The sequence below is a fragment of the Babylonia areolata genome, chromosome 2, assembly GCF_041734735.1.
Source record: "Babylonia areolata isolate BAREFJ2019XMU chromosome 2, ASM4173473v1, whole genome shotgun sequence".
Lineage (NCBI taxonomy): Eukaryota > Metazoa > Mollusca > Gastropoda > Neogastropoda > Buccinidae > Babylonia > Babylonia areolata.
The window spans coordinates 67,581,499-67,593,191 of NC_134877.1; the positions used below are offsets into that span (position 1 = coordinate 67,581,499).

Sequence of the window (11,693 nt, forward strand, 5' to 3'; positions counted from 1 at the left end):
CTCAATTAATTAACTAAGAAGTAAGGCAAGCAGGTGTGTCGTTGCGTTGACGCCTTCTTGAAACGGGAACTGTCAATGTGCGCGGAATTTCAATATCAATGCAAAGCGGAGTAAATAAAAAAAAATGAATAAGATAAAACCAGAAATAAAAACAACAAATTAATCTGGAGATGAAGAGTTGTGGAGAGATATCACACACACACACACACACACACAGAGAGAGAGAGAGAGAGAGAGAGAGAGAGAGAGAGAGAGAGAGAGAGAGAGAGAGAGAGAGAGAGAGAGAAACATACACCGACACACAGATGAATATTATCAAGCCACAATTATGCTTTTCTGTTTCTGCCATATGGGGGTATGAGCAGTTAAGCTTTCAGGACAAGGCATTTCACACACACACACACACACACACACACACACACACACACACACACACACACACACACACACACTCACACATGCACACAGATGAATACTACAAACATACAGTTATGCTTTTATTTCTGCCATTTGGGGACATGAGCAGTTAAACTTTAAGAAAAAGGCATTTCACACACACACACACACACACACACACACACACACACACACACACACACACACACACACACACACACACACACATGTGACGAGCACACTCGCAGAGGTACCAGGGACTGATAAGAATCACGGTTTGGGGGTTATCACAAGAAAACGGGATAACAATGCAATCAACAACAACTATACAACAATAGTAACACTAATACTAATGATATTAACACTAGTGATGACGATGATGATGATGATGATGATGATGATGATGATGAACATCGTTATCATCATCATAACAGCAGCTGAAATCTAAGCACCGAAATATTTGATCAATATCAATAAATACATAGTATAATGCAGTCAAAATAACAGCAGTAGTGGTGATTATGCACAACGGTACAACTAAATATGCGCTCAGAGATTTGAAAAATAGTACATGTACGTAATATCAAAAACATATATTAAAAAAAAAAAAAGAATAAAAACAGAAAGGAAAGAAAATAAACCTGTTTGTGCTGAGAAGATTGACAGCAATGGATTGGCTGACAAAATGACTGACCCATAGGCTGACTGACTGACTTTCTGACGTATTATCAGACTCACTGACACACGCTATGGACTCGGTTTCCTAATCCAACGCGTTGTCATTTAAACATGAGCAATCATTTTTTTTTTTTTCAAAAAATGATATAAAAAAAAAGAAGAAAACAACAAATGACATGTATTCATAGGAACCAACAATATGCCACGTTATAAGTATGAACATGTTCAAATGTATTCACAGAACTCAGTTTTAATGTTCTTATCAACAATATGCCACGTTATAAATATGAACATGTTCAAAATGTATATTCACAGAACTTAGTTTTAATGTTCTTATTCTTCTCTTGGATACGCCGGTTAAGATTATGAAGAGCTGAATATTCGTCAGTCGGTATGATGTCACCTGTACAAGCAAAACTGTTCACACTCTTTGCTGACTCCACGTGGTGGGAACGTCGTGATAAGTAAAGTAGCCACCCACATTCTGTATGCATAATCAGTGGTTGCTCACAGTGTGAAACATCGGAAAGCTGTTCATTTTCCACAGGCCCTGTTTGTTTGTTTTTTCAGTTTTGATCACGTGCTCGTCTCTTCCACAAAGCCGATGATGTATTTTCAAAGGCGATGTTTTGTTCCATGACACAATATTCTCCTTCCGGTGCAGAGTTCCGTTTTAGCTGGTATTCCATTTTGATCTGCTCATGCCATGTTTCGTGTACATTCCTATCTCCAATTAAATAAGATGCAAAAGTGCATAGGTGTCTGTCGCAATCTAAACATAATTTTTTGTCACCAAAAGGAATTCAATGCAAGTTTCTGTGAACCGAATAGAAATGAGATATTTTCTTTCCGTGGTTCTTGATGACCAGAATGGTTTGATTTGAAAAGTCAAGTTTGTTTGTGGTATTTAGCAACAAAAACATTATTTTCATCATTATCATTATCAATCTGAAGGCCTGACTAAGCGCGTTGGGTTATGCTGCTGGTCAGGCATCTGCTTGGCAGATGTGGTGTAGGGTATATGGATTTGTCCGAACGCAGTGAAGCCTCCTTGAGCTACTGATACTGATCATCATTCTCATCATTATCATTCTTATCATTATCATTATTATTCTTATGCCGGTTCTGCCAACGATAAGTGAAAGATCAAGCAGACGTACCTGCATTACACAACGGGAATCTCATCGGAGATTTAAAACTGAAATCAATCGTACAAAGACTATGAATGAAAACTTCCATGAACAGAATGACGCGAGTTGTGAAGAAAGTGACCGGTTCTTAGACAAGTCAGACACGTACTGATCAGCCCAGACAGCACGCGTACTGTAACCATGATCCTGAGACAGCGCCCTCTCATTGAGTTGAATTGCATTGTCAGCTTCCATCGCTGAACTTTGTTTTGTTTTCTTTATTCAGGAAGTATATATCATATCGTGAAATGAATGTACATTTTCTGGCAGCACCTTGGAGTCTTCAGTTTGTGAGGTTAATTCAGTTGTTGTTTTTTTGTTTGTTGTTGTTGTTGTTTTTAAATTGACCAAGTGTGTTTTTGAAAATGTTTGTAGTAATGTCATTTACGTAAATGCATTCAAATACAGCATGAAGCATACAGTCAATGACGATAATGTTAGAGTTTTAAATGGACATTGTAGTCTTTTTGAGGTTATTCCCTTCTTCCATCCAGCACACATCAATTTGTGTGTGCCAACCACCACCAATTGATCATTTACGAACAAATACAAAGCGCCCTTCATGGTTGCTTTCTGTAAACTTTTTTTTTTTTTTGTTTTTTTTTGTTTTTTAGCAGATTTTTTTTTTCTATAAGACTAATCACACACAGCATTCCATTCCACTTAATTCCATAATCGTGTCAACAGCTGCAATCTCAATTATTTCTGCACGACCCCTATGCAGTCGGGAACATTTTCGCTGATAAATGCTAGTGCTTTGAACAGTTGGCGTTGCCGATGGTTTCAAAGCGTCGTGTAGTTTAGCTTTACTTCACCACAAGGCGACTTGAAGGTGTCGAAACAAATCAAAACTACACACAACGTTTTCAAAGTGAAAGCTGCGAACGTTAGACTGACAACTGGTCCTTGGTTAAGTCACCAGTGAAAATTCAAAGCCCAGCTGAAGATCAAATAGTTGTGCAAGATTAATTCCATAATGAATTGCACTTTTACCACGTGTTCCTTTTCTTCATGTTCCCAACAGCTGTCTGTCCATTCAACATGTTCTGTCAGGCTAATGCCGTGAAGACGTACACATTGCTGGATCTTTTCGGCTATCAGAAGTGTTGGTTCGAGTTAGATTGATCTGTGGAAGAAATAAACTCATGACCGACCCCCTGTATGGTGGAATAAACGTTATGTACAAATCGCGAATAACCTTCGGCACGTTTTGCAGTCAACAAATTGTACCAGGTTACTTTTGTGCACAGTAATTCCTACGATGAATTTCACTTCACAGAAGATTGTTTTCGATGGTAGACTACCCACCAGCTATCCGATGAAACACACACCTTTACAATAAAACTTGCTGTCGTCAGCATGAAAAGTATAACATCATGAACGTCCTTCAGGTCCTTGTTTTATCAAAACGCATTGTTCCCAAGATCAACCCGACGTTCTTCTCCAATGAGTAGAAATATCACAAGGCCCTCCTGAGATACACACCCACCTGCACTCTGCACTCATGGTAAAACACTGACAACAAGAACCCGTTACCAGGCACCAACTGCATTGTAACCCATGTTGGGGCAACGTTGCCTGGCTGCCTTGAGGGAAATGTTTGGTTTCCAACATAAACATCATCCTTCTATCCATCCGCCATCACTGCTTACCATAACAGATTTGAAAGAACGTCTGTTTACAAACCGGTATTCACGACTTGAGAAGTCATGTAACTCTCTGACAATACCAGTCAGAACGCTGATGAATGAAAATTAAACAAAACAAAACAAACACACACACAAAGAAAAAACAAAGGCACCCTTGAGGATCAACAAGTTGCACCACATCACTCACAGGATACACTCCACATCACCGCTAAATCCCTTTGTGGTGTCAGCAAAGTCTGTCACACATGTGCCACGGAACAGTACTCCATCGAACCTTCTGTGGGTTCGTCCGTGACTAAGTAATTCCAGGAGAAGATGAACTGTCTCCGCACACCTCTGAACACATGTTGATGCCATCGAGTTCTTAAGGTAAGCTTCGTGGTATGCACTGTATGTTGCACAAACGTCGTGAACCCCCTCCTGTCACAAAACCAACACCAAAATAACAGTTAGGAAAAAAAAGAAAACAAACAACAAAACAAACCAAAACCCAACACCACCTCTGTAGTGAATTCCGACCTCGTTAAAACACGACCAAACCATTTCCTCGCAATGTCTTTGAAGTACTGTGCACATATAATTTTATTTCTGTTGTTAACACGAATGTCTGTGGAGAATTTCACAAACCTGAATCCTTTAAGTGGTCACCAAGCACCGGTATGATGGAAATATCTGTGATCGCAAAGTTTCGTGTTGTGAAAAAGACTGCTGTATCTTAAACTCTGTTTCTTGAGCATATTCAGCACACAGAATAGGCAACATGAAAATTACGTCCATTCACACTTTGCTGTAATGCACTCTTCATTATGACGGTGTTTCGCCAAATGTACATACTATGGTATACTGTGTCTGTAATAATTGCGAGAAACAGACAAAAACAGTTCTGTCATTGAAAGCATATCTCAAGCCTAGTTTATTGCAGAAGTGGCATTTTCCACTGCAATGAAATTCGTGTTCGCAGTCGAGTGGGTTGCAAAATCTGGAATGTTCAGTTATCAAAGACAAAGTGTACTCAACAGCTGTATGAACTGGGAAACCACGTTTTGAGCAGGCGTCTCATATATCAACAGTGCTCGAAAGGTCACCGTGACCCTTGAATACGTGACTCCGAAAACACCAGTTAGGAACCATCACTGTTAACAACCGATGAGCCATCACCGTTAACAATAAATGAACCACCAACCGTCAACAAACCACTCAGCAGCTTGCTCAGTAGGCACTTCCTACAATGGAAAGTTTTTCGAGGGCGAGTTGCACGAGGCAAAAACAAAGTCTCTCTCTCTCTCCTCAACCCCGCGGCACGTGCACCACGATTATAACTGCACAACGGTGGCGTGGCCACAGGCCAGGTCGGGGTCAAAGTCCTCACTGTCCATCTGCAGACTGTTGACGTCGGTCAGGCTGCGCGACTGGCGCCTCTGGCAGCCCTGCATCTTCCGGCCCGACACGCCCTTGCCCGCCCGCAGCACGCTCAGCAGCCCGTAGGTCAAGGACGGAGCGTGGTGGACCCGCACGTGCTGGCTGTGCGCGGAGGACAGCGAGGTGTCACTGAGGTTGTCCGGAGACTCACAGTCGCACGTGAGGTCGGTGGACGAGCTGCCCCGGCCCGACAGGCAGACGTTGGCCAGCAGCGGTTCGGACCCACCGTGCCTCAGGATGCTTCCTGCGTCTTCCCCCTCCTGCCCCTCCCGCCCCTCCTCCTCGTCCTCGTCCACGTCGTCGTCATCCTCCTCCCCATCCTCCGGCCCCTCCCCCTGCCGGAACAGGCCCGCGACACCGCAGGGACCCCCCTCGCCGCCAGCCTCTGTCTGCTGACCTTCCAGCATTTTCAGACTCTCGAGAACCACTCCCACCTTCCTGGTCACCGAGGATGTTTCTGCGTCAGGGAGATCTTCCCCTCCCTTGAGGGTGGTGATCCTGGTCAGGGGCGTGCTGTAGGGGCTGTCCTCGGGGTCCCCTGAGGGAGCCTCCAGGGTGACAGACTCCGCCACGCCCAGGGTGAGGTTCTTGTCGGCGCTGTTGTGGTGGAAGAGCTGGCAGACGTGCACGTCAGCTGCGGCACTGAGGGTGGGGGCGGCGGGGAGAGAGGCGCCGGTCAGCCCGCTCATGTCCAGGCCTCGGCTGTCGTGGCGGGACAGTCGGTGGGAGCCGAAGGGAGCCATGTGGTCACTGAGGCTGGATGGGACACACACACACACACACACACACACACACACACACACACACACACACACACAATCACCGCATTGGAGATATGGACATAATGGGCATCAGGCTAAGGGTTAACCATGTATAGAAAGAGAAAAACGATGCAGGATGCATTTGGTGGGGTGAAGGGAACTGACACAACATATTCAATACACACATTGACTGCTGAACGCTATGTATCTCACGGTCTGACCAACACATTGGTGTTTTATGCACTGGTCAATTATGTGCTTGTTTTTGACTCACTTGTGTAAACAAAATGAGTCTATGTTTTAACCCGGTGTTCGGTTGTCTCTCTCTCTCTGTGTGTGTGTGTGTGTGTGTGTGTGTGTGTGTGTGTGTGTGTCGTGGTAGACTTTAACATTGCTATTTTTTCTCTAGAAATGCTTTGTCTGCCGATACCAAATTAATTTTATCTTAAACAGTAGGGAAAAAGTCTTCAGTCATACCAATAATAGGTTGTAAGTCTCCTGAATTTAGCCATATTTCCGAATCATTAACAGTTTATTTCGTTGATGTTCGTTCCGTATTCCGAAAACCGCTGTCACCCCTTTGCAGTTTCTGGTGACAATACGCCATGACCTCGTTTTTTTCTTGTTCGCAGTTAAAAGCATAGAAATACACATTCTGAACAGAACACAAACAGTGACATTAACTACATTATTGACGTGTTTACTGCATATTAATATTCTAAAAAGGACACTGAATTTAACTGGAATCAACAGAAAAGAAAATTTTGAATCGACCGTTTTACTACTTCGTCTACACGGCACTGGTCAGTGCAGATCTTAACAAAACATGTTGCCAAGCCTGACGCAAAGGCAAAGTCTCCTTTACTGTCGAATTAAAAAAGAATTCTTTAAATATTCATCAACGTGTTTACTGCATATGAATGATTTAAATTGGATACTGAATTAACTAGAATGAACAGAAAAAAGCAAGTGAATGGAAGGTGTCATAGTTTTTGTTTGGTTGGTTGGTTGTTTGTTTTTTGTTGTTTTTTTTGTTGTTTTTTGGTTTTTTTTTTTTGTTTCTTTGTTTTAATATTTGCTTATTATCATCATTGTTGTCCTTTTTATCTATTTATTTATTTAGTTATTTTATTATTATTATTATTATTATTATTATTATTATTATTAGTATTATTATTATTATTATTATTATTTATTTATTTATTTATTTTTAATTATATTATCATTATTTGTTTATCTATTTATTTATTTCATCTTATTTTATTTATTTTTTCTCAAGGCCTGACAAAGCGCGTTGGGTCACGCTGCTGGTCAGGCATCTGCTTGGCAGATGTGGTGTAGCGTATATGGATTTGTCCGAACGCAGTGACGCCTCCTTGAGCTACTGAAACTGAAACTGAAACTGGAAAGACGGATCTCTGCAGATCTATAACAACGGACATAAATTGCAGTGTTTTTGACACGATGGGAACGTTTCCTTTACTTTGGATTTGAAAGAAAATTTTTAAACGCCCAAGATATACCAAAACAACGTCATTTAATCCGCGTTATGACTTCGATTGTCGCTGTCGATTATTCAGCAAAATGATCATGCTCAAATAATAATTTCGTCGAGTCCGCGTTAGCGAAGTGGTTTAAAAAAAACACCCCAAAAAACTGCTTTTTCTCGACACAAACATCCGTGGTTCGAATTTGCGTTCAGCTTTTTTTCTTTTTCTTTTTTTTTTTTTTTTCGCGAAGCTGTATATAATCATAATAACGAATAAAGAACAATTTTTGATTTGTCATAGGTTTTTTATTTCCTTTACGTATTTATGAGTCTTCAAGGCTTAGCTTTTCTTGTTTGTTTTTGTTTTGTTTTTGTTGTCTTTGTTGGTTTGTTGTTGTTGGTGGTGTTTTTGTTGTTGTTGTTTTGTTTGTTTGTTTTTTGTTTTTTTTTTGTTGGTGTAGCGTCTATGAACCAGTCAACACGCTTTGACGCATCCTTGGAACTAAACATTTTTTTTCATGTCTGTGAAATTTGTGTTTTGTCTCTGCAAAGTTTCCTGATTAAAATTGGACAGGTTTTCATGTATTCCTTCTGTTTTCTTTTTCATGGACACCCCCTCCCTGCCCCCATGTGGGTGGGTTAAAAATCGTCCTGTCTTGCTTTGTCTTGTCATGCTTTACCTTTCCTTGCCTCCCCTTGCCTTGCCTTGCCTTGCCTTGCCGTGTCTTGTCTTGTATTGTCTTGTCTTCCTTGCCTTGCTTTGCCTTGCCTTGCCTTGCCTTGTCTCGTCTCGTCCTGCCCTGTCCTGCCCTGCCCTGCCCTGTCCTGTCCTGCCCTGCCCTGCCCTGTCCTGCCCTGCCCTGTCCTGCCCTGCCCTGTCCCGTCCTGCCCTGCCCTGCCCTGTCCTGTCCTGCCTGGCCTTGCTTTACTTTGCTCTGCTTTGTTTTGTTCTGCTTTGCTTTATTCTCCTTTGCTTTGTTTTGCTTTGCTCAGCTTTGCTTTGTTCTGCTTTGCTTTGTTCTACTTTGTTTTGCTTTCACCTGCTTTGCTTTGTTCTGCTTTGTTTTGTTCTGCTTTGCTTTGTTCTGCTGTGCTTTGCTTTGTTCTGCTGTGCTTTGCTTTGTTCTGCTTTGCTTTGCTTTCACCTGCTTTGCTTTCCTTTTGTTTTGCTTGGCTTTGTTTTGTTCTGCTTTGTTTTGCTTTCACCTGCTTTGCTGTGTTCTGCTTTGTTTTGTTTTCCTTTGCTTTGTTCTGCTTTCACCTGCTTTGCTTTGTTCTGCTTTGCTTTGCTCTGCTCTGCTTTGCTTTGTGCGGTCTGGTCTGGTCTTGTCTGTGACTCACCTGCCTTCAGAGTCCTGCTTGTAGAAGTCCTCACTGACGGCCACGCTGAGGTCGATGTAGGACTGAGCCTTCTCCAGGGAGCCCTCCAGGGTGCTGCGCAGCTCGGTGAAGGAGGGTCGGTCCTCGGGGCGGGGGTGCCAGCATGACAGCATCATCTTGTAGCTGACAGGGGACAGGGGCATTGGGGTGGGCGAGGGGGCGGGGGGAGGGGGGGGGGGGGGGGGGGGGGACAAGAAAACAAACATTGTTGTTGTTATTTGTTCCTGTTCTTATTAGTTTTGATGATGATGATGATGATGATGATGATCATTATTATTATTATTATTATTATTATTATTATTATTATTATCAATGTTTTTCTTTTTTCTTCTTTTTTTTTTCTTTGCCCAATCATCTGCACCGTTCCAATGGCATTACTCCCACACCGCTCATTCCGAGTCCCACATACACGACTCACACCCGGGTTCGTGTGTCACAGTCCCAGCATCGGCAGTCCGCTGGGAAAACAAAGATGTTAGGTCGCCAGGAGGCCACACAACAGAGTAGACCCTGCACTGCTGCTGAGTGACTTCCGTGGTGTTCAGAAGTGCCTGTTCTGATTTGACGCACTTAAGACGCCACCTACTAAGCCCCTACTGACGACAGCAATGGCAGTCGCAGAGCCAGACTGAGTGAGCGTCTCTCCCAGAGTGGAGACCGCCACAATAACAGTACCCCCACCCCCCCACCCACCCCATCCCCTCCATGAATCTGCCGACACCGAAGACATTGACAGGACTCACCCCATGCACAGAGGTGGAGCGGCAGCGAAACTGATGTCACAATGGAAGCAGGGCATGAAAGACCACACAATTTGGGACTTTTTATTTTATTTTCTTATATGCCATTGATCACGAAGGAGGAGGAGGACGATGATAACGATGATGACGATGCTGCTATGGAGGTCCATTTAAGTTTTGTGACTACGTGACAAGGCTGTATTCTACGCTTCCTGTCATAATAATATCTCGACGTCAACCAGGCCCGAGAGATACGAACACCTGCAGTGTTGGTCAGGAATTTAGAGCAACATACCAAAAGATGCATCCGTGAATGAATGATACTGGACTGTGTGGTCCCAGTCTTTCCCATTTAAGCCCATAGCACACTCAGCTCTGGGTAGGAGCCGGCTGCGAGGCAAAAAAACTCACTTCCGCTGGGATTCGAACTCGTGTCCTCTGAGCCTTGTCTATTATTATTATTATTGTTGTTGCTGTTGTTTGTTGCTGCTGCAGTTGCTGTTCTTGTTGTTGTTGTTAGTAGTAGTAGTAGTAGTAGTAGTAGTGTTATCATTATTATTGTTATCATCATTATTGTAGGTGGTGTTGTTGCCATTATCATTCGTAGTATTAGCATTATTATGATAATCATCATTATTATTCTTGTTGGTGTTGCTGTTGTTGTTGTTTTTGTGTTTGTTTGTTGTGTTTTTGTTTGTTTTTATCTATTCATTTTTTTTCTTTAAATCTAAAGAAAACACACACCACAACACACGCATCACACACATCTACCCCTCCTCCCCCCCCACACACACACACACACACACTGACGATAATCTGCATGGAAAAATTACTAATTACCTGATATCAGGTAATGACTGGCGAGAGCGTTCCCTACTGATTACCGCTATACACGTTCTGACATTCAAAAATGTCCACGCCTCACACACCACTGGTATTGGCCAATCTTTGCTTGTCACTGAGGTTTCAAGCAATTTTTAATCCAACCTGGACTGAGTGATTCCACGTGTGACAATGGCCTCTCAGGCTCAAACACGTTATTCTCGAAAGAGACAAGAAATTCGTGCTTTCAGCTTTACAAGATCAAAGGGATGGCTTTAACTTGGAAGGGGGTGGAGAGAGGAGAGTTATTTTAGTCCATCAGAAGGAGGGCAATGTGTACTGGACAGTGAAACTGGTGTGAGTGGGGGGGGGGAGGGGGGGCAGTAGATGTGGCAAGTGACAGGCAGTTGGAATGGAGAGGGTGATTGGTGGCGAATATGTTAATGAACTACTGGCTGTTGAAACAGAGGAAGGGTTTGTTTGATCGATGTTACTTTTCCAACACTTCCAGCATACATAGAGCAAGACACACACAGACAAAAATTACAAGGCATGACAGACAACGCCCCCCTCTCCCCTCCCACCCACACGCTCGAGTTAAAGTATGTTCACTTGCAGTTTGTAGAGGTTCCCATTCATTCATCATTTACACTCTAATGGGATTCTAAGAGTGAGATTAATTTTGTGGAAAACAAAACACATTTTACGTCATGAAAAAATATCATTTTTTTACCTCCTGCTGTACAGAAGGTATTTTAGAAGCTTGAGTTATGAAACGTTATGCTGTCTTTATTTGTTACCTGAACAATTGCGTGTCCAAATGTCATGGGACTGTGTTTATTTGTTATATTTTTTACAATTAAAAAGTTTCAGTTTCAGTTTCAGTAGCTCAAGGAGGCGTCACTGCGTTCGGAAAAATCCTTATACGCTACACCACATCTGCCAAGCAGATGCCTGACCAGCAGCGTAACCCAACGCGCTTAGTCAGACCTTGAGAAAAAAAGGTGAATAAATAATAGATAAGCGTACATAAATAAGTAAATAAATAAATAAATAATATAATATATAAAAAAAGAGTAGGAGTAGTAGTAGTAGTAGTAGTAGTAGTAATAATAATAATAATAATAATAAATAGATAAATAAATAAGACAACAATGATGATAAATAAG

The 11,693-nt window shown here is 42.3% G+C and overlaps 1 protein-coding gene across 1 annotated transcript in view; it reads right to left on the minus strand.

The window, feature by feature from the left end:
- Positions 1-4,444: 4,444 nt before the first annotated feature.
- LOC143278182 (tyrosine-protein kinase receptor torso-like) overlaps positions 4,445-11,693 on the minus strand; it is a 223,841-nt gene continuing 216,592 nt past the window's right edge. Inside the window, exons 21-22 of the mRNA XM_076583223.1 lie at positions 8,924-9,085; positions 4,445-6,088 (exon numbers count right to left, since the gene is read on the minus strand). Coding sequence (XP_076439338.1) covers positions 5,227-6,088; positions 8,924-9,085 — 1,024 coding nt within the window. The 3' untranslated portion in view covers positions 4,445-5,226. The remainder of the gene's footprint in view (positions 6,089-8,923; positions 9,086-11,693) is intronic.